Source organism: Lagopus muta, chromosome 19, assembly GCF_023343835.1.
Source record: "Lagopus muta isolate bLagMut1 chromosome 19, bLagMut1 primary, whole genome shotgun sequence".
Taxonomy (NCBI): domain Eukaryota; kingdom Metazoa; phylum Chordata; class Aves; order Galliformes; family Phasianidae; genus Lagopus; species Lagopus muta.
The window spans coordinates 5,881,687-5,904,854 of record NC_064451.1 but is presented as its reverse complement, the minus strand read 5'-3'; the positions used below and the strand labels follow the sequence as shown (position 1 = coordinate 5,904,854).

The 23,168-nt window shown below is 53.8% G+C and overlaps 1 protein-coding gene across 1 annotated transcript; it reads right to left on the bottom strand.

Annotated features, from left to right (window-relative positions):
* Positions 1-972: 972 nt before the first annotated feature.
* Positions 973-21,749, bottom strand: ASS1 (argininosuccinate synthase 1). Its single transcript, XM_048966349.1, has 15 exons — positions 21,624-21,749; positions 19,733-19,860; positions 19,355-19,423; positions 18,955-19,143; positions 17,303-17,359; positions 16,891-16,965; positions 15,224-15,294; positions 14,719-14,749; positions 11,897-11,987; positions 10,195-10,279; positions 9,466-9,530; positions 6,153-6,284; positions 3,204-3,360; positions 1,661-1,726; positions 973-1,202 (listed from the first exon to the last, which is right to left on the bottom strand). The coding sequence occupies exons 2-15, from the start codon at positions 19,838-19,840 to the stop codon at positions 1,148-1,150; spliced, it is 1,251 nt and encodes a 416-aa protein (XP_048822306.1). The 5' UTR covers positions 19,841-19,860; positions 21,624-21,749; the 3' UTR covers positions 973-1,147.
* Positions 21,750-23,168: the final 1,419 nt, after the last annotated feature.

Genomic DNA, 23,168 nt, shown 5'->3' with positions numbered 1-23,168 from the left:
TGCATAAGCACAGGGATGGGAAGGGCTGATGGTAATTAAAGTGGTACAGCACTCAAACGTGGACTTCGACTCACATCAGCCCTACATGGCCGTGCTCAGTGCAAAGGGAAAGTGGTTGGTAGGGTGTCCTCTACCCTGCAATCCCATGACTTCCAAGAGCCCATTCCCCCGTGGAGCTTGCACCAGGTCTGAACTGGCTTTCCAGTCCTGCCACGCTCTGCTTTCCCACCGCGCTGCCTTTCCCTCCCTTCTCTTACACCAAAAGCACTCAGGACAGGTCACAGTCCCATGTCCTCACCTTACAGCAGAGAGCAATGGGGACAGCATCTCCCAACACCCCATGGGTGTCAGACAGGCTCCACCAGCCCAGAAACCCATTCATCCCCCTCTCCTGTCAGCCCTCTGCTGCTTTCTCCTCCCAAGATGGTAGCTGCCAGTAATAGCAGGGAAAGTAACATCCAAGCTGGGAAAATAACATGTTATTTTCCCAGCGGTGATGTCAGAGCTTGTCATGCTTGCCAGCTCGGCAGCAGGGCACGCCTGGACATCCCCATGCGGCCATCGAGGCTGGGGCTGCACAATGTCATCCCTTTGGATGGCAGAGGGCAGGGGACACTGACATTGGGTTCATCCCAGAGTCCACCCCCATCCTTGTAGCACAGCAGGTGGCATGGGAGCGTTTTGCTTTCTATCCCCATAGTGCAGCCTTGGCACCGTCGGTGCCCAGCTCCCAGTGCTGTCCTCAACCCCCTCCTGAAACCCTCGAGAGGTTTCCACCTCAAACCAAGCTTTAGAAGGTTCTCCCCGTTTCCCCTTCCCTGAACCTCATCTCCGTGTGCCAAAATGAAGGCAAAAGAGAAATAACCAAATCTTCCCAACCACGCGGGGTCGGGGCTGTCCCATCACACTGCCTATGGGACACCACAGCTCCCCATTCCCAATGGTGACGTCAGCCAAGCAAGCATCCTTCAGCAGCTCTTAATCTATCACAGATTTATTTTCGTCCCTCTGTCCCACCAATTTCTTCCCCTGTAACAAAGGCATCACCTCCACGGGACGGAGTTCCAGTTACAAATTACCGCCACAATTAGCGGCAGCGCTTTGAGAAATTATGAAGGGGAGAGGGATGCCTGAGTGCCATTGATTGCTATTCATCCTGCTTTGTGCTGACCTTGCTCTGGAGACGATGATATTCCTTCAGCCTGGAAACCAGATTAAAAAAAAAAAAAAAAAAAAAAGAATAAATTAATTGTAAATTAACAGTAATAACACACATTTCCTTTCAATTAATTTAAGCAGAATGAGGGGGCGTGAGGAGCAGGCGTTTGTTAAGGCCTGTACAGTTTAATTATGTTTTTTTTTTCTTTTTTTTTTTTTCTTTTTTCCATGAGATAATGTAATTAATTTATCTCAGAGGGGTGGGGGGACACTGCGTGTTGGGGAGAACAAAGCAGTTAACAGGCAAGGGAAAAATTAAGAGCCCATTATGTAAATGCAGCATGTTTTACAGCATTTAAGTTGGGGGGGGGGGGGGAAGCATGAGAAACAAGTAAAATAAGGAGGAGGGATGCGCGGGAAGGCTGTAATTAGGGGAAGCTGTCAGTGGGAGGCAGGGGCTCAGGGCAGGGGATGGGGGGCACCAGGACCCCCCCGCACCGACCTCAGCGCGTTGATGTTGATGAAGCCGGTGGCATCAGCGGGCTCATAGTCCCCCTGCACGTCCATGCTATGGGGAGAGAGGGTGTCACCGCCTTGGGGACGCAGGGGACACTTCGTCCCAGTGCCCCACACGTCCCTCCAGGTGATGCCTGTCCCTCCAGGTGACGTCTGCCACGTGTCACCCTTGCACCTGGTAGGGATGCTCCATCCCAGCCCGGTCCCTGTCCCGCTGGTGCTGCAGTACCAGGCACACCCCCATCCCACTGACCCCACCTCTACTGCTTTCATCCCCCAAACTCATTTCCCAGAATCTGCAAACCTTAAAAAAAAAACCAAGAAAAAGAGAAAAAAAAGAGAGAGAGGAAAAAAAAAAGAGTTTACAATGATTTTACCTCCCCTGACGGGCTACAGAAAAACCTCTGTGCTTTTATTTTTGCTCATTCGAGTGGTTCTGACCTGCTCTATAATTACGTTACTTTCTACCTACTGTGCAGAGGCATTTCCACACAGCTCTGCCTCTCACAGCTTTCTCTCGGGTTCCTGTGACGCCGTCACTCAAAGGCTTTCAAACCAGCGATGTAGAAATCAAAAAGAAAAGGAAAATGGTTGGAGACGCAGGGAGAATAAGTGCCCCTGCTTTTCTCTCCTCTCTCTTTTCCCTCCGTCCCACCCCCCTCCATCCTCCTTTTTTTTTTTTCCCCTCTTTTTTTCCTTTTTTTTTTCTTTTTTTTTTTTTACTTTATTCATTTAATCTCTCCAAGTGAGAGCGTGGAGCATAATGAAGGGTTGGGACGGATTATTAGGAGCTGTTGATTTTGAGGGGGAGGGAAGGGGGAAAAAAAAGCCAGAGAAGAGAAAGAGAGAAGATAATTTGACATTTACTCCGACTGATCTAAACTCATTCGGGTGTATTTATGGCTTATAAATTGTTTAGAGAGATTGAAAGGGGTTGAGGGAGGGCTGGGGGGAGCGAGAAAGCGAGAGAGAAAACAACACGAAGGAAAGGGAAAAGCTGGAGGAAAAATAATATTGACTTCAAAACACAGCTCGTGCTTGGCTGGGAGGAAATTGTGCTGTACATCGTGGGTGGGTGGGGAGGTGGGTTGGGATGGGATGAGGCAGGATGGGATGGAGTGAGGAGGGATGGGACAAGATGGGACAGACCGAGCTGGGATGGAATGAGATGGGAAGGGGTAAAATGAGATGGGATGGGACAGGATGAGCTGGGATGGGATGGAATGGTACAGGATGAGCTGGGATGGGATGGTACAGGATGAGCTGGGATGGGATGGGATGGTACAGGATGAGCTGGGATGGAATGGTACAGAATGAGCTGGGATGGAATGGTACAGAATGAGCTGGGATGGGATGGGATGGTACAGGATGAGCTGGGATGGGATGGGATGGTACAGGATGAGCTGAGATGCGATGAAACAGGGCAGGATGAGGCAAGATGAGATTGAATATGATGAAAGATGAGATTAAATGGAATGGGATGAGATTGGACAGAATGAGACAGGATGGGCCCCTCATTGCCCACTCACCTCACCAGCTCCTCATTGTACAGTGAGTGTGGGGACTCCCTGCCCAGGACGTAGACCTGGCCCTTGAAGACAGAGACCCGCACAGTGCCTGCCACTGCCTGCTGTGAGCGTGCGATGCAGTGCTGCAGGAACTCACACTCAGGGCTGTACCAGAATCCTGTGGGCAGAGACACCATCAGAATGGGGTGGAGAGGCTGGGGAGCCAGGAGGACGTGGAGGGTGACCCCACTGAAGGCTGTTCTGCAAGGAAGCCATCGGGTAATTTTCAAAGGAAGGGATGCAGTCTTGGGGCTGGGAGAGGGAAACAAGGTGCCAGGATGGGATGGTTCAGTTCTGAGCAATGGGGATTTGTGCACATCCTTGAGAGGAGGTGGGAATCCTCTGCTCACTGAAAGGCACTGTGGGCATTTTCCTCCTGGCTCTGCTGGATGCAGAACTTCTGCATGTAGAAACGAAAAGCTTTAAGTTATCATAAAACCTTCAATCAAAGCCCAGCATCCTGAGAGGGTTGGCTGGAGACAGACAGGTGGAAGGATGGACAGGCAGACAGACAGACAGGTGGATGGACAGAACACATTCTACAGGATAAATGTGGGCTTGGAGGGACCCGTTTGCAGCCCCCAACATAGGCATGAGATGCTGTTCCCTGGGTCAGGCAGGAAGGGAACTGCCCTGTTGGGATGTGGTGCCTCAGGGGCAGCCCCAGCCCCGCTCCCACGCTCCCTCCAGCTATCACTGCCCAGGGCTGACCCCAGGGCTTTATCGTGCTGCCCATGGGAGCACGCACATCCCTACATCCCAGCAGGCTCAGCTTCCTCGACCATGTCTAGAGTAACAGGGCTCTGATTTCCTTTGTGGGTCCCAGCCCCCAGCACTGCATCACAGCCCCCAAAACGCAGCCTTGGGGAGCAGCCACCGGTGTGGTTGGTGGCATTGCCATCAGCGAGGCCACAGCAGGCACTGAGAGGCCATGCCCTGTGCACATCTCCTGTTGCTGAGTGGGATAATTACCTGGGGAGGCCCCCAAGACCCAGAATAAAGCCTGGGAGATGGAGAGGGAGATAGAGTGGGGAAGAGAAAGAGCCCATTCATGGCCCTCAGGTCATCCCTGGGCTTTATCTCTCCATCTCCCTGCTGCTCTGCTCACACTGGTGCCCTCTCACCTTTCTTTTCCCAGCTGGGATTCAGGCTGAAGCCATTAAGGAAACGAACCTGAGCTTTTGTTGGCTGCCTCCACGCAAGACAGGATTGGGGCATTATGCATCCTTTACTCTGGGATCTCCTTTTTGGGATATAACTGATGCTACGTGGACCTGAATGCAACAGACACTTGGATGGTTCAGTGCTGAGCCCTCATCCCTGCATTCAGCACCCAGCATCACACCAAGGCATCAGCCTGAGCCCCACAGACCCATGGGGCAAACCCACCCTATGGCACAACCAAGGAGCTCAGGGGTCTCTTTCATCCATTCCAGCTGGGCAAATAAATCCCTCTTTTTAACAAACACACTACAGGTACAACTCTTCAAATGTCAAGGCTGACTTCAGGCTGTTGCGTCCCCGTGGCAGGGAAAAAAAAAAGCAACAAATAAATCTGAGACACATTAAAATAATAACCAGCCACTTAAATGCTGCTCTGACAACTCCAGGTGCGAGGAAGCACCCCCTCCCTCCTCGCCCCCCACTGCAAACTAATTCCCCCCTTGCAGCCATCCATCCCAGCAGCCCTCCCTGCCCTAATCCCCCAACACCAACAATGGCATTTCCGCACCTGGCCCTACCTGCGGGACCCAGCGGCTTCAAAGCCAGTGCTGCACAAAGGGATCAATGGGGACAGGGGAAGATAACCTCTAATTGTCCTGAAACCAGGGGCTGGTGACAATAATGAGGTGTTGCAGGAAGGCCAGCTCTGAGGGCTGATGGGGCTGAGGCACCCGCTCCTATCCTGACGTAGCCCTAAGGAGCCACCAGACACCCTCAGTGCATGGGTGAGGGTCTGCTCTTCGCTTTGGGTGGGAATGCACCCTGCAGCTCTGTGCGAGAGGTGGGAAGAGGGGAAACGAACCCACTGACACCTGAGCGGCCCTGTAGTCCTGTGGTTTCCCAACAGTGAGTGTTTATAAATAAATAAATAGCTGGAGGCTTCGACTGAAAATAAATAACCAGCGTACAGGCAAACACAGCACTAAGTCTGCTATAAACAGCTACAGGCTGATGCAGCATCAGGGAGCAAATGGAAGCGGGCGCTGTGATTTGAGGGGAAGGTAATGGAGACTCCCACTGGTGCTCCTGGCTGTGCACAGCCGTGTCCTGCTGCAGCCCCAGAATGCAGGGGAAGCAGTAAATGGGCTCCAGAAAGGAGAAATGGGGGTGGTGATGAAGGGACGGAGAATCAGTATTGTGACTGGGCAGGGTGGGACAAATCCCAACCCTGCAGGTGTTCCAGAACCGTGGAGATGTGGCACTGAAGGATGTGGTCAGTGGACATGATGGGAATAAGTTGGGCCTGGGGATTCTAGAGGTCTTTTCCAACCTGATTCTGATTCAATGAAATCAACAGCATCGGTCTGGTATGTTTGCCAGGAGCGATCACTCATGGAAGGTGGCATCACCTCCCAGCACCGGCCATGGAGCCTATTTAACCCAAAAGCAAGTAGGGTGGGGGGGTAAGAATGCTCTCAAGATTACAGCACCTCAGATTTGGGTCAGAAGGAAACTCAAACACCATCCAAGATCACAGAACCACAGAACGGTGGGAGTTGGAAGGAAACACCATCCAGCTCCAACCCTTTCCACAGCCACATCCATCCTTCGAACACTTCCAGGGATGGGGCACCACCACTTCCTTGGGCACAAGCAACACCCCGGGGCACGAGCACACCCACCTTTTCCCCACCATCCCCACCTGCACCTTGGCACCCTGTGGGCAGCAGCAGGGTCCACACGTACCATTGTACACCAGCTCGGAGAATTTCAAGCTGAGCCCCTGCTTGATTTTCCTTACTTCCCGGTCCATGGTGAAGGCCTCGATATCTAAATGCGCATGGTATAGGATCGTCCCCGCTGGGGTCTCATAGATACCTAGCCATTTTTCCAGGCAGGGGGAAAAGCAGAAAAAGAGAGAGAAACGAATGAGACCAAAACTGTCAGTAAATGACAAAAAATAATGACTTGGCTGACAGAAGGAGCTGTGGTCGAGCGCATTCAGTCCCAGCTTGCTGCAAAATGCATCTGTCATTATATTCATGCTGGGGCCGAGACAGTCCACTCCGCACCTTGCGGAGAAAATTTCTAGATTCCCCTCTTTGAAGAGGCACTCTGACGAGGCTAAATGACAGGGTTTGGGAACCGATCCCCCCACAGATACGTGCCCAACGGTCTGCAGCTGAAAACCTGTAATTAAGTGAACGATGCAGGGCGCAGGAACAGGGCTGAAATCCCCTCCTCTCCTCGGCTGGCAGGCGAGCCCTGCACCAAAATGGGGCTACCTGGGGACCGAGAGCACAACCCCACTTGGGGCTGGAGAAAGCCCCCCCTGGCTCCTTCCCCTCCACCCCTGGTTGTGTGAGGACTGGGGTTGGGATGGGACTGCTCCCTTTGTTCCATGGGTTTAAAGCGTGTTTAAAGACAATGTGGGATTTTGCTCCAGGTGCATGGAAAGTGATGGGAAAGGATGGGGTTATCCAGCAGTGGGCACGGCCAGCTCTGAGGTCACAGCATTGTCCCCAGCCCACTGGGCACCCACACTATGGCACAGCCCTGGGCAAGTGGCACCTATGCACTGGGTTTTGCTGGCATATCAAATAATTGAGGCTGTTTTCCTAAAAAAATAGAAATTCTGGATTTGGTCACAATAAAAGTTATAGGAACGCTGTCTCCCAATCCGTGTGCTGCAGAGAGCTGCAGTCAGCTGTGTCAGCAGGGGCTGCATCAGTGGGCATTTTGGAGCCTGCTCCTTGTCCCTGCAATGGGGCACACCTCGCTCAGTCTCCCCATTACTCAGGATCTTCAATGAAAGGACTGGAGGGGAAGAAACCCGCACTTCATTCACCATCCCCCATCCCTACCAGGCACCTGCAAGCTCAATGCCCTCCAAGATGAGAGGCCCAATGGGACTTCATCCCCAGATGCTCACTGAAGCCATCCCCATGAGCACAGCCCCACACCAGGGCTTCAAACCCCAACCACAAAGCCAAGCGCACTGCTGGCACCACGAACATCCCCTCTCCTTCCCCCTCCATCCCACTTGGGCTGACCCAAGGTTCAGTTTTATGCCTCACCCCCCCACCTCCATATCCCTGCCCATCGCCCACCTCCCCGCTCACCCCATCCGTGCAATGACGGCAGCGCAGAGTCTGCTGTGCCAGGCAGGGAGGTGACAGCTGAGCTCCCAGAGACACCTTCAGAGTGACACTCACAGCCTCTCCAAGTGTCTATTTTCATCTCCCCGTGTTTACAGGAAAAGACAGAGGTGTCAGCGATGCGGGCTGCCGGAGCTGCAATCACCCCGCAATTACAACTGGGGAAGGGGGGGCAGCCACGCAGACAGCTGCTGCTGCTTAAAATTTTCTAATTTGTAAGCTCAGCTGTCAGTCCTCCTCCATGCTGTTGGCTTTGCTGTGCTGAGCGTGGTTGGCACACGGTGCTGGTGAGATGGGACAGGTTGCAATGTTAGGACCATGCCCCTGCAGGATGGTATGCCCAAATTTCTACCCCTGGGCAAATCCTTGCAAATGAGAGCAGGCTTGAGCAGTGAGGGCATGGAAATGTGGGGAGAGAAAAGAGAAGCCCCCAGGAAATGTTGCTCAGCTCTTTAAGGCTCTCCTCCCTGCTATCTCACGCCTGATTTCATTTACTCCACTTAATTAAGCCTTCTTCGGAGACAGAAAGGTAATTAAGTAATGAGGATGGGACCAGGCACACGCGGCCCCATTCCAGCCAGTCCTGCTGGCCATTTGCACCCCATATCCCAGCTCACATGGTTCCAAGACCAGCACAGCACACAGTGCACCCTCACTGCTTTGGCCTTAGCAGATCTCAGTGAGGAGACTGGCAAAAATCAGTGCCAATGCACTTTTCCCATCCTCAGCACTTGGGCTCAGGAGGTGAAGGAAAGGATAGAAGGCAGCATCAAGATGGGAAAAACTTATTTGCAGCCCCAGCTCTGTGTCTGTGCCTTGGTTTCCCTTAGTGAGCAGGGTGAGGGGGTCACCAAGGGCTACTGTATCCTACTGGGTACCAAGGGTTCCCAGGAATTGTCCCTGTCCCTCTGTGCAGAGCTCTCATCCACCAGCGCGCCAACGCGACAGCGATTGCTTGACAATGTCACTTGGCAGACAAACATGACAGATAAATGGGGTTTAGTGAAATTATTAAATGCTGCAAGGGTCACTAGAGCATGTCAGCGACTCTTAATAAAAAAAGAAAAAAGAAAAAACCAATAACAACAAAGATTTTGACAAATTACTCAGCATCCAGCATGCTAATGCACACAGACGTGTGCGTGCGGTCTTGGTTTCTGGTTTTGTTTGCCCTTCTTTTGGTTTTAATTCAGTTCTACAGGTTGGCACCCCATGGTTTGGGGTCTGTCTCTTGCTGGTGCTGCACAGGCAGCAGAGCCTTATCAAAATATTTGCTCGTGCCCTGCCACAGAGGGCAAGCATAAAGAAAGGGAGCCTCTAATTAGGCATTAATGAGATTTAAGACAAAAGAGCCTGGATGAGGAGAGTGAAATGGTTATGAATGGGAAATGATGACAAGCAGTCTCTGGCTCCTCAGTTCTGCACGGGGCAACTCGCTGCCTCCAGAGGTTTCTGATGGAACTGATCCTAATGGGGAATCGATGTGAACCACAGCCTCAGCAAGGTATACATAAATCAAGGATTGGCTTTAACCAGGACTGGTAGCTTTGTGGTTGCATCCTCCCAGGAGCCAGTCCATGGTGAGGAAAGGTTGGGGTTGGACTTGATGATCTTAGCGGTTTCTTCCAACCTTAATGATTCTACAATTCTATCATTTAATGATCTCTTCTCAGTGGGGACAGGTGTCACACTCAAAACCTGGGCTCTCTGGTGGCACTGGGGCTGGCACAAACCACAGCACAGGCAACTGCGAACCCAGTGAGACATCATCACAATGGCCAAATCCTGGTTAAAAGCTGAAGGGAACGGCACAAAACCCAAACACCTGACCCCCCTACTCAGTTCCACCAGCACATTCTCCCTTTGTGGCTGCTTTTAGGGCCAGGCTGGCACCTGCTCACCTCTGGACTTCATCCCAACAAAGCGGTTCTCCACGATGTCGATGCGCCCCACACCATGCTTGCCCCTGAAGAGGAAATAAGTGGATGGGAGATGAGGGGCCAAACCCCAAATGATGGCATGGGTACCTCTGCACAGTGCTGGCATCACTCAGGGCATCAACAGTGACCCCCCAGATTGGATGGGTAAAAGGCAGATAGCTATTCTCCTTTTCTCCTTCTCTTGGCTCTGCTCTCATGCTTCACTCGCCAACGGCAAAGCCCCACGGTGCTGGGCAAGGGGAGCAGCATGAGGGACAGCAAAGTGGGCAGCTGCTGTGTGATGGCTGAAGTCATCTTCAAACCACTTAATTAACATTTAAAAGGAGAACTACATGGAAAAGTTCATTCCTATTCAGCTCTGCAGGAATAAAAGGCAGAGGTATGGAGGAGGGTGCCAGGGACTGGGTGGCTCTAGGTAGCATTAGTTGGCAGGAGCAGGCACACAAAGGGTGCTACCCTGGTTGCAGGGCAGCCCTTGACCCTTTGGGACACACAATAAATGCAGAAGGTGCAAATAGGAGAGCGTAGGAAGTGAAAGCCTAAACACTCCCTGCTTGGTGCCAGCACTGGTGGCATGAGTGGCACAAATCTGGATCAACAAGGACTGTCCCATTGCTGCTTTGCCATCAGTGACGCCAACCCAACTCTATCCCAGCTGGGGAACACGGCAGGGGACCGCATGGCACTCACGCAATGTCATTCAGGTACACGAAGAGCTCCAGGGCAGAGTGATGGGTTTCTCCATTCCTGGTGTTGGTGACCTTCACAGGGACACCTGCAGAGAAGAGTGGTGGGCAGGATGGAGTGGCAACGGGATCCCCTCCCGGCGTCATCCCGCGCGCGTTAAATAGATGTGACAGATATGAACTCTAAATAACTTCTTAAAAAGGCATATCCAAGCTGCTGCCAGGGGGGACGAGGGGAGGGGGAACCTCCTCAGGAGAAAAGCGAAATAAATAAATAAAAAGGCCATAAAAATGCCCCCCTTCCCCTTTTTTTCCCCCCCCGCTCTCTTTTTTTTTTAGGGCCTGTGAAATTGCAACCAGGCCCTTAACTAATTGAATTTCACGCTCAGCAATTGTCTTAGGGCGCAGCACCTTCTGTCCCACCAGCCCCGGCCGGGGGGGAGGGTGACAAATGAGCCACCCGCCAGCAGGGGGGGAGACACGTCTGGAGCACGGTGATGTGCACACGTGTGTGTATGCACATGCACACGCACCCCATGGTGGGGTGCTCCATAGGAATTCACGGTTGCATTTTTTACAGAAAATTTTGAAAACAGATGAAATATTTTATTTTTAGATGCTGGGTGGGAGGGAGGCAAGAGGGGTTTGGGGAGGGGGGGTGGCGGTGAGGCTGAATAGCAAAAGAGGCATTTTCTTTAGCAGTGTGAAATGAGCAATAAATGTATTAGGAAGCTGACAAGGGGGCTGCGGGGCCCACAAAGAAAAGCTGCGCGGAGTTGGAGGCTAATCTCCCCTCCATCTGCCCTCCTCATTACCATTGAACGCGCTATCAGTTGCCAATCAGCGCTCAATGACTCCCTTTCTAGTCTTTATTACGAGGCGCCCGCGAGAGCCGTGTCTACTGACGGGCTCTGTCAGCTTCTCCCAACCTAAACCCCCTATTTTCCAGGGGTTTATAAACTCAGTTGTAAATTGCTATTAAATGTAAGTTGCGGCAATAATGAACCTTAAGCTGCTTCTCGCCAGGGCCCCCCCTCGGCGCCCTCCCCTCGCCCCGGCTCTTTCTATTCTCATCCTTCGCTGGGGCATTGGCCGGGGTCCGCGTGGCAGAGAGCCGACATTGTCGGGGCTGTTGTTGGTGAAAGCTGCTTAGCCTTTAAAATAGTTAATAATTAGATTAAAACTTCAAATAAATTAACTAGGGGTTGAATGGGGGCTCCGCCTCGCAGGGAGAGGATCAGGGGAACGGAGCCAGGCTCCCAGTGCTGGAAGCTTTGGGGACGTGGTGGCCCCTCTTAACCATGGGGTGGCATGGGGACACCCATGGATGGCAGGAGTGGGAGCTCTGTATCCCCTCATTAAGCATGACGAGCATCAGCGCCACCCGCGTGTCCCCAGGGGCCACCTGAGTACCATGGACAGCGACACCAGCACCCGCAGCTCCTCCATGCCTGGGGTCCCCCCTTGGTGTCAGTGGGGTCCCACTGCCATAGGACTGAGCACTGTGGGACAAGGAGCCACAGAGGACGTACCCAGACCACCCACACTAGTGGAAGAAGCCCAGCATGCACCAAGGCGTGATGCTCCAAGCTGGGGTGTAGCCCATTTTCACCTTAGCGATGCTCCAGGCTACGTTTTTCACGAAGAAGCAAGATTTGGTCCTAACGTATGCTCAGTGCCAAGGGGGACCTCTGGGGATGTCTTACCCTTCTCAAATTCGATCTCCAGTTCATCTGGGATGTCCGGAGAGGTGGTTGGGTCACAGGTCTTCGTATAGAGGTCAAGGGGGGCCCGATTCTGCAAAGGGGAAAGACAAGGGACAGTTGGTGTCATGGGCACAACCAGCATCACCAGCACCCCCGAAAGCTCAGCAGGTTGGCACCCATCCCCATCCCAAAGCAACAGGATACGGCGATCACGGCACAAAGCAGCGCCGGAGCTCAGGGGGCCCTGGGAACAAAAGGGACGAAGAAATCAGACAATTTTTCCCCTCAACTTGATCTCATCTTTTTCTTCGACGCCCCCACAGCTGGAGGTGGAATAGCTGCAGAGAAGCAAGTCAGGCAGGGAAAAGTGCGACTTTTTGCGGTCAGTGCAGAATAAGCTGGGCTGCGGCGGGGCCAGAACCCAGCTTATTCCGTGCGGACCGAGAAAACGAATGAGGAGGGCTGACCCCAGCAGGTGCTCTAGTCGCATGGGCTCTTTCATGGTGTCCTCGAGGTTAATACACACAGGGGGAAAATAGAGGAACAAAGCAAAAACCCATTTCAGAGCACATCAACCTTTATGTATATTTTCCCCCAAGATTTATAGTAAAGAAGCATCTTATCTCCTTTAGAGCTGGGCCACTGGAGGCTGGGGTGATGGCAGTGAATTGAAGCACGTACCAGACGAGGGAGGAAGAAATAATAATAATAACAAGAAAAGCTTTCCGTCCTGGCAAGCAAAATGCATTGCAATTTAGCAAAGCTGAAGCATCTCCCTCGTGGCTGCTGCCCCATCCAGGTTGGGACAGCGTTGTCACTCATGCTGGTGATACTAAACTTGTGTTCCCCGTGTGACCACAGAGGGAACCCAGCAGTGCCCACATGGAGCCCATGAGCTGGGAAGGGGGGGGAGGGAAACTGAGGCACAGCACAACCCAGCCACCTGCCCACACCTCCAGCTGTGGCCTCTCCCACGTCCATCTCCTGCCACCTCACCACTGAGCAAAGAGGGCAAAGCAGAACCATAGAATATCCCGAGTTGGAAGGGACCCACGAGGATCATCGAGCCCAACTTCACAGACATGTGTCTCATTTTTGGGTGGTCCTGTGTAGAGGCTGTGTGGACTCAACGATCCTTATGGGCCCCTTCCAACTCAGGATATTCCATGAATATTTTTTGCCCTCTTCCCTTGTTTTACGCAGCGCGTGCACGTTTCCCCCGTGCCCCCCAAGCACACAGATTACACGGGCTGCAGATTTCAATTTTACATCATCTGCCCTCTCCTAGCCCTGATCACACTTATTAACCAGACAGACCCGCTGGAGATGATGGAAAACTTGAAGTTCAAAAGGAAAGATGGGAACCACGAGGGGGGGGAAGAAATGGAAAGTATTAAAAACTCTTTACTAAACATTGGAAGTCAAAGTCAGGTAGTTTCCAATTTTCTAAGCCAACTATGAAAACCCCTATTAGATAAAATAACTAAATAGAAATAAAAGTGACATTTGGCTTGCATTCCATCATTACGGTGTGAGTCTGTCCTCTTTTTATTCTCTCTCCTAAAAGCACAGTTCAAATGACAAATAGTTTGTTGCAGTGTATCAATGCCTCCTATTTATCCCTCCCTGCAGGGGGGCTAGTCCTGCAATGTCATCTTTAAAGGGGAGAGAGGAAAAAAAAAAAAGAAAAAAAAAAAAAAGGAAGAGTGTGTGGAAAGAAGGGGGGGGGGAAAGAAGCAAGAAAAACGGGGCAAGAAGAGAAGAAATTGGAAGCAAATGGTCCATGAAGTAAACCATGATGCAGAGCTATCGATGCCGCAAATGGTTTATTCATCCGGCTGATATTGTTGTGCCCGGGACTGAATGAACTCTTTCAGAGTGCCATATGAAGTTAAAGCAAGTAAATTTCTATCTTTCTCCGCATTAGCTGCCTCATTGCCCTTCAATCGGGCCTCACAGAGGCAGAAAATAGCTCAACCATCTGCTTTCAAATCCCTCGTTGGCAGTCTCTGGGCTTTGGGAGGGGACCCACCGTGCCTGGCACCCCAGCCACCCTCATCCTGGGCTGGGGAAGGGGACAGTGGTGACAGCACACGGCCACCTCCCAGTACCGAAGGATGGCAGTGTGCCCATCACCAAAGGATGCTCAGGGAACATTTTCCACCCAGCATTCCAGACTGGGAGGGACATGGACTGGGCAGAACTAGGGGGTCTTGATCAAAGATGCAGAGAGGTACTGATGCAGTAATGGGGAAGAAGTGGTGGGGGGCCAGGATGCCCTCTCCACGGTCCCCATCCTGTCATCTCTATGCTGTAGGCATGTGTCCAACCTACCAGGGTTTGCTAAGCAGCAAATGGCTCCTATCCAGCAACAATTGGTGCTGATGGAGGGCTGAATGGCTGCTGAACATCCCAGCAGCTGGAGCATGTGCAGCACCAAGAGTCTGCAGCCCATGGGAATGTGGTGGTCCCATGGAGGAGGTCACTTTGAAGCTGTTGCTTCCTCCCAGAGAGAGAAGAAGAGGAAGCAAAGGGGGCCATGGGGAGCAGCCGGAACTCCTCTATCCACTTGGGGAAGCCACCAGCACCTCATCAAGTGTAATTGCTCCCTTACTGCTGCCCCGTGACATTTTCCCTTCCCGTGTCACCCTGAAACAGGCCCATCCCCTACTGACACCAATGGCAATTAGCGTGCTGCAGGAGGCGGAGGGGCTGGGCAGGGCTTCCCCTCCACACACGGCCCGCCGTGAAATTTCCAATTAGGCTGCAAACACACGAGACGCCCTCAGCCCTGTAGCTGCCACCCGGCCGTGATCGATTACCTTGGGGTTCTCCAGGATCCCGGCTTCATAACTGCAACAGGCAGGGAAGGAGGGAGAGAGAGACAGAGAGACGTCACTGCACTGTAGGTCCATGGAACTTTGGGACCAGCTCAGACCATTGCCACCACCCACGGCACGGCCATCCCATAGCAATGGGGTAAAGGCATGTTATGGTTCTCCAGGAGACTCAGCAGTAACCTTGCTAGGGAACCCGGGGCTTGCAAGGACCCAAGAGACAAACAGTGCTACGTGGGCAACTACACAGCTTTAGAAAGGTGGAGATTCTGGGGCCAGCCTCATTCAGCTCATCACAGGACAGTCCAGAAGGACGGAACCAGATGAACTCTGGGGTCTGGGCCAACCCAAGCCGTTCTATGATGGGGATCAGGCTCTTTGCTTCAGAAGCGTGAAGGATTGTGCTGGCCAAGTGTCATGCCCCACCATGCAGCGGGGACATCATGACACCATGCTCTGGGTCCCTGCCCCACCAGGGCTGTCTGCTCACCTGATGTGCATGAGGTTCTCATCCATGCTCCAGGGTGCCTTGGGTGTCACAGGCACTGGGATGCCGTGTTTCTGCAGAGAGGAGAGGAGAAGTGCTGAGCAAGTCCACAGGGATAGCCAGCCTCCAGCACAGCCTCCGTGGGACTCAGCCCCATAAACACAAAGGCACAACCCCATGGGCACCAGCAGCACGGACAGCTGTGCCTCCAACCCTGCATTCCATCAGCTCCCCCTTGGGGCAACCAGGGCATCATTTAACCCAGGTGACAGAGATGTTAGAATGGATGTTGAACATCTTTTTCCAGGCTGGGTTGGCTTGTTCCCCAGCTAGGATCCTCTGACATGGGAGATAACGTGGAGACGTGTGGCCCACAGTTCTTAACCCATTACCTGAACTCACTGGGCAGCTCCACTGCCCCAACCCGCTCCTACCTACAGAGCAGGCAGCACATTTGCACTTCAAATGGACCTCAGCCACAAGCTCTGACTTGCAGAGAAGGCAAAGCACAGCTCACTGGATGCAAGGGCGGAATGACGCCTCTCCTGCCCCTTCCCTCGGGGCAGCACATCTCCCAGCCTCTACCCTTTGCCATACACAGAGCACAAGGGCTGGGTTGCAGACCTCAGCCCCACCAGGGCCCTCGTTCCCATCACAGAGCCCTCCTGGATCCTGACAGAAGACGTTTCATCGTCATTAATTCACGCTGAGCAATTACTGTGCTGCCCTGAGCACATCCAGGCACGGAGGACCTGCCCACATCTCCTTCTCCTGAGCATGAAGAAGGAAAACTCCCTTTTCTTTAGAGTGCTGAGCACAGCCATAGGCCAAGAAGTACTGCAAACCCTCAACCCCAACCTCTTCTCTCCGAGCAGGGCCCCAACCCATTTCACTTTCCATTTCCCCACCCCCCACTCTTTCCAAACGAAGAAAAAAAAAAAACACAACACAAAACACAAAGATTAAAAAGAAAAACCACAACAAAACCCAAACCCAAAACACATGTTCCATTTTCCCTATAATAAAAACGCCGCGCTCTTAATAACTCCCCTATTTGACAATTTGTTTGGCAACATATGGAAAGCTCTCGTAAACTCGCCCCTTCATAATACACCAACAGATGGCAAACACAGTCCTCAACGCGCAGCCCCGATGTGCTGCTCTGAGCTCCCGTGGCCCCACACCTCACCGTCCCCGTGCTGCCAGGCAGCCTGGATGGCAGCTATTTAAAAACTGAAGCAATTTTCTGGTGTATGCACAGAGCTGCCTTTTCCCTTTTGATTGATTGAGCCGAGTTGTCAAGCATTTCCGTGCAGTCGCTAAAAAAGAAAGGTACCCTGGTGGGCACGTAAAAACCTGATGCAAAACTTCTAATGTGTTTTATTGCAACTTGTACTTCAAAAAGGAAGGGACAACAAAGAGGAGTGTGTTTGCTTTGTCTGTTACACAAGTCGTTGAGCTGGGACCCGTTTACTTGGGAAAATGGGTTACAAACAGCAACTAGGTAATTATGAGAAAAAAAAGAGAGAAATATATATATATATAGGAGAAAAAAAACAACAACACCCCAGGAGAACTCAGTGGGGTGCTGCAGCAATGCTGTGTGGGTCTCGCTACCATCGCCCACATGGTGTGGTGAGCATCCCACATCAGCATCCCATTGCTCCTACCTGGGCATATTCCATCAGCTCACGGCGCCCAGGGAAGCGCTGGTAGAACTCAGGCATCCTCCACGGTGCGATGACCTGGAGGCAAGCAGAAGCATGAGGCTCGCTGCCCTCTGCCCCCTGAACCCCTCCCCAGTTGAAATTCAATCTCTCCTTGCGATGGTGGAGTAACCCAAAACCCTGACCCTCGCAAGGTGCTGGATGCCAGGGGGAAGCAGGCAGCATTGATCATCCAGCAGCTGCCACTGCGCTGTTTGCTCAGCGGCCTCGTGGTGTTTGGGGGAAAAACAGATCAATTAAGGATCATTACGGCCCCCCCTTAAATACCAAAACGCAGCTCGGTGCAGCTGGCAGCTTGTTAAGGAGAGCTGTGTCTGTGTTAAAGCAGAATTCCCCAGGTGGGCTGGGTTCTTACCTTGATGCTGGGGCACAGCGCATAGCAGCTGAGCTCGAAGCGCACCTGGTCGTTACCCTGAAACACACAGGGAGACACTGAGGGACTGCCCTGGGGCAAGTGCCCCCACCCCAACAACCCATAGGAGCCACATCCTTCAGTCCCTTCAGGGTGGGGGATGGCTTTGGAGCTTTGTCCCTAGCACAGCACGCATGCAGTAGTGCACACAGACACAGCCATGCACACGTATGTGCATGCAGCCCCCAGGATGATGCCGTGTGTGGTGTTGGAGAGCCCAGACACATCCCTGCTCCGGGAACAGGAGCAAAATGCAGCAGAGAGCAAGGGAAATGTGTTTTGGGTGCAAACCGTCCCAACAGTAGGCACTGAGGTCACCGAGAGCAGCACTCCTCAGGGCTGAGAGCCCCAAAAACCCAACGTGCGGATGGACCTGGTGATCCTTAAAGGCGTTTCCCAGCCTGTGTGATCCTATGAAGCCCTGATCTGAGTATTTATTTCTTCATGAAGGGAGAGGGGAGAGGAAGACTTCACCGCCCAGAAGGATGCTCTGAACCTCTCTCTATCTTAATTGGCCCGTGCTGGTGGGGCACAGCTAATGAGGGCAGGTAGCTGGAAGGGGTGTCCTCCAAGGGAACAGGGCTCACCAAATCCATTTTCCCCCAGCACCAAGGGGGCGTGAGGATCCCCTCCTTCCTCTTGTCCCCAGCCTGAAGGATACATTTACAACCAGGCTGTGAGATCCCCCAGGACTATTACACACGAGCAGAGCTGACAGAGCACTCATTTCCCTTACAGGCCCAAAACACCTCCATCTGCTCCTGCAGCGGGGACACCGCAGATGGCGCGCATTGCGGACGCTGCAGGGCCATGCAGGGTCAGGTTACCCACAGTGCTGCCTGTGCCTTAATGGCTCGAGGAGGTGGGGGTCTGGGGAGCAGCCGAGGATCCCCAGGGTGGCACTGATGCCAGTGATGCCCAGGGATGAAGAGAAATACGCAGTGCCCAGGGCACAATCAAGGAGACACTGCTGGGTGAATCAGGAGAAGCATCCAGGGGCAGGAACAGGAGGCACTGTGGCAATGGAGCTGTCTTGGCAGGCGTGCCCTTCTGTCCTCAATCTCTAAGTGTGAAGATCCTCCTTCCAGCAGGACTCTTCCACCAGGGACCCCAAACCCAACCTGCCTCACACTGGGACCACGGCCAGGGCTGTGGGCTGCATGGGGGGGGGTCCCTGAACGATGGGAGGAGGAGGCCTGGGTGCACACAAAGCACCCTGCAGAGCAATGCTGGCACCTGGTGATGGGGTCACCCCAAGCCTCCCACCCCTGGAGGAGATCACAGAAGATCCCAAGATGGAAGGGATCCATAAGGATCATCGAGTCCAACTCCTGCCTCCACAGATCAGGCAGTACGACAGCCGTGCCCCATGGCTTTGTCCTTTTCTGGGACATCGCGGCGTAAGTCCTGCGTCCTTCTTGGCCGAGAATAAAGCAGGAGGGCAGAGCGGCCGCAGAGCATCCTCCCCGAGCATCCTTCCCACGGTCTCTGGCTGCCTCTAGCGGCAAAATCAGAGCTCTGCAATCCCACCAGCACTCACCAAACGCCTCACCGCGCAAGCACGAGCAGTCAAGCCCCCCCCCCCAGCCCCTCACCTTGCCCGTGGCCCCGTGGGCGATGTACCGGGCTCCCTGCTCCTTGGCGACCTGCACCAGACGGCGGGCGATGCAGGGCCGGGCTAACGCAGTGCCCAACAGGTAACGGTCCTCGTACAGTGCATTAGCCTGCACTGCTGGCCAGATGAACTCCTCCACAAACTCCCTGCAGACATCCTGGATGTACACCTGAGGGGATGGAAGAAGCACTGGGATGGAGGGCAGCTGAAGATGCAACCAGCTCTTATGGGAGCTGTGCCACAGGCTGTGCCTATGCTAACCTACGGGGATGGCAAGGTGAGGGGATGCTTATTCTCCCGTTTCCTAAATGCTGCCAAAAGATTTAGGTGCCATTCCCCTGGGAAAGGGACTGGGGGATTCTCAGAGCTCCTTGTGGTACCTTTTCAGCCCCTAGCGCCAGTGCTTTCTTTCGGGCTGCATCAAAGTCTTCCTTCTGCCCAATGTTGGCCTAGAAAAGTGAGAAAAGCTCGGTTGGATGCTTGCACGAAACCAAGGGCATGTCTGGTCTGCATGGACCGGGCCGGGCTTGGGGCCATCCAGGATGAGCAGGAGGAATTCCCTCCATCTGAGCTGGCATTTTGGGGCCGCACTGCCCTCTGCCAGCCCCTTGGCTCTGCCCCATTAACAGTCATTAGCCAGCAAGGACAAGCAGTGCTGCACACAGACAGGGTGACGTTCACCAGTGCTCCAAGCACCCTGCACATCCCCATTGTGCCCCTACATCCCCACACCCACCCCCAGCAGCCCCCAGGCTCACCAGGAAAGCGATGACAGTGTAGCCCTGCTCCTTCAGCCACACCAGAATGCAGGAGGTGTCCAGGCCCCCACTGTAGGCCAGGACCACGGTGTCTCTGGGTTCAGCCATCTGTGCACTCCCTGAGAACCCTGCAAAGCGTGGGGCTGAGCTCAGCATAATGCAGGCACTGTGCTTGGGCACGATCCGGCACATCCCAGCCCCACTAGGCACGAGAGCAGCACCCCCAGCCACAGCCCAAAGTCTAATTAATAGTTAGTGGGCGTTTGTCCTAATTACGCAGGAAACCTCTGCATGGGGATTCAGTGCTCCTCAGCCTTTGGCTGAGAGCATGGAGGACTTCAGCCAGCAACGGGGTGACAAAGCTCCGAGCTTGTGGGGCTCTGCAGGGGGCATTTGGGAACCCCAGGGGCGTGCTGGCTGTGGGAAGGGGCTCAGGGCTGTCTCCAAGCCAGGTCGTGGATCCAGGGCCCCACAAAGGTGATATCAGCCAATCTTTGGCCAGAGACAGCAGACACAGAGCCAGCCAAATCCCACCCTGAACAACCTCCTTGCTCTCGCCAAGTCAGCACAATCCTGCTCCTGCAAGCAGAGAACTCTCCCTGCCTGGCTCCCCAAGTGTCCTACACATTTTGCAGCAGGATGCACTTCCCCACATTGCACCCCATGGAACATCACTCAGACCCAGCATCTCACCCTGCTGCAGGGTCTGGCTCTGCTGAAGCACAGAGGGTCTGACAGCCCCAGCTCCACCACTCAGCTCCCTCACCCTGCCATGCAGGCAGCAGCCAGTCTTGTGCAAGCAGCATTTCCGTAACTCCCGGCGTCTGGGTGTGCACAGAGCTGGGTGTGCGCCCAGCACACTGGGCTCAGCCTTTCCTTTCCTCTCAATGGAGCATTTACAGGAAAGGCAACTTGTACTTCCCAAAAGGGACCAGACCCAACGCAATCCTGCGTCTGCACGGTCTCTGCACCCCAAACCACTTCTCTCTGCAGCATTCAGCATCGCTGCTCTGCCCCGACTGCTGAGAATGGGCACACTTGGGTTGTGAGCAGCAGTGGATGGAGTAAACACCTCTGCATTTTCCTACTCAAACACTTTGCTTTGCCCGGGGGGGGGGGGGGGGGGGGAGGGTGGGAATCTGCCTTTTGTTTGCCCTGAGAACACATCCCAAAGCCCAGGGCCACCAGCTCCACACACAGCGCTTGTGCTCAGCCTCTCTGTCAGGAAGGGAGAGCCTCAAAGTTTCAGCCTTATGTGACAGAAAACCAAAGCAAACAAAGCTCAGCGAAGGGGAACATCTCAGGACTTTCTCAACCTTTCTGATTACGCTGCAGCAATTTCCTTGTGACTTCAGTTACACTTTGTACCGGAGAGACTGTTTTCTCTGCCCTGCAGGGACACCAAGATTTTGCTTTTAAACCAAGAGAAATAAAAGTTGGGTGGAGTGATGGTGCCTGAACAGAAAGCTGAAACCTTTGGCAAGGAGGGGAGCTGCCCTCCCCAGGCAGTCTGGCAGAGCACCCTGAGACAGCAGGGTAAGCCTTGGCATGCGAGCATAGGGGCCCCATCCTGCCCCCAGCATCCCCAAACAGAGCATGGAGGGCGATGGGATGGTGCCAGCTGAGGTCCCAGCTCCAGTCCATGTGGGCAGCCAAGCTGGGACACTGACAGGTGGGTGGCAAGTGCCCAAAAACTGAGTGAGAAGTGGTTTGGTGCAGCACAAGTAATGGGAAGGGGCTGCAACACCCCGTCCCACTGCTCTGAGCCCATCCCACACACCCACAGTGAGGCAGAGCTGGGCATGGATGGAGAGGGGTCAGCCAGGAGCAGATCCCTACAGAAAAGGGCCCCTTTTCTCCCTCACTCTCCCCTCACTTTGCCCACACTCACCTGCTCCTTAGGACTGCAGAAACCAGCTGCCTTCAGTGCTCCAGCCCAGAGTCCAGCATCCTCCTCCTCTTCCTCCTCCCTTATAGCCAGGCGGGGGCAGGCGGAGCTGCCAAAGGACTGTCCCCTCTGTGGGCCCCGTTCCCAGTGGAGCCCTGCCTTCTAGGTGCCTGAGGGTACACAGAGCATAGAAGTGCTACTCACACCCCAGCTAAGATGGGGGCTTTGCCCCGTGCTGCCACTTGTGTCCCCCACTTTGCAGCCATACAGCTGCAGTGTTTCAACCCCCAAAGCCCATCAGGTAGGAAAATGAGGGGCAGAGGGCAGCTGCCCCATAGCTGCCTGACTTCCTGCCCAGCCCAACTCTGCAGGGGAAGGAAGAATTTCTTTGAAAGCCCTGGAAATGGAGAGCTGCAGCTCTGGGGGAGGTTGGTGCAAAGGGAGGGGGTGCAGAGCTGTGCATGGGGTAACACCATGCTCCCCCTGTGCATTCACTCAGATCAGCAGCAGGCTTTCCAGCATGGGAAACCAATCATCCATAGGGAGTTCTCCTTTAGGGGCACCTCATTGAGAGCACAGCACAAGCAATGGGCTTTGGCAGCTGCAACCTCACCCCAGCGCTGTGCCATCACCAAACGTGGGATCAAATGGGTTGTGGTCACTCCAACCAGTGCAGTGGGGTGGGACAGAAATGACTTTTGGGCAACAGCCTCTTCCTGCAGCATGTGTGCAAAGATCTGATCCCAGCTCCACCGACTGAGGGACCCAGCACAGGGCCAGGGCTGGACATTGCCCTGCACCACTGCCACGTGCAGGCACTGCCACTTGGGCAGCCCAAGGCCAGGGAGGAAGGATGGCTGGAGGAGCTGCTTTCTTCACAGGGAAACCTTTAGTCAGAACCAAACCATAAACTGCACAGGAACATAATGGATTTTGAGACACACTTTGCCTTCCCTACTTGCTCCCCAGCCCAGTAGGCTCCTGCTCCCCCCACCCCCCAGACCCACTATCTGTGGGCTGATCACAGCCAAGGCTGCCCTGAACTGCTTGGAGTGTTGCAACAAACCCAGGGTTTGCAAGAGGCTGGTGGGACACTGTGTACCCCAGCAAGATTTGTCACCCTTGGCCCTGCTGAGTCAGGAACTGACCCCAGGTGAAGGCACAGGGATAGGGGCAGCGAGTTACACACACTGAGGGGGATGGATTCCCAGCTGGGAATAGGGTGGTGCAAGCACAGCTCTCCCCAAACACCACATCCCCACTGCAACAAGAGAAGAGATGGGAGGTGGCACAATCCCACAGAGCTGGTGCCAGCTTCACCCCCTGCAGTCTCATCAGGAGGGAAAGAATGAGATGGAAGTGATGATGGTGCCCTGCAAACGCTCGCCCACATCTGCAGGCAGAGCAAATTGGGGCATCCATGTGCCTGCAGTGAGGTGGGGATGCAGAGTTCCCTCTACCCCCAAGGACAGTGACACCCACTGGCCATGGCAGGTAGCTGGAGGGCACTTGCAGCAGTACCTGCCCACACTGTTCATGCAGTCATGC

Bases quoted from the DNA above. Each gene is read 5' to 3' on its own strand.
- ASS1 (XM_048966349.1), bottom strand. From the start codon at position 19,840: ATGGCTGAACCCAGAGACACCGTGGTCCTGGCCTACAGTGGGGGCCTG. The intron at 16,966-17,302 runs GTAAGAACCCAG...GCTTGCCTCCAG, and splicing joins CGCTGTGCCCCAGCATCAAG to GTCATCGCACCGTGGAGGAT. The intron at 10,280-11,896 runs GTAAGACATCCC...TCTTCTCTGCAG, and splicing joins GGAGATCGAATTTGAGAAGG to GTGTCCCTGTGAAGGTCACC.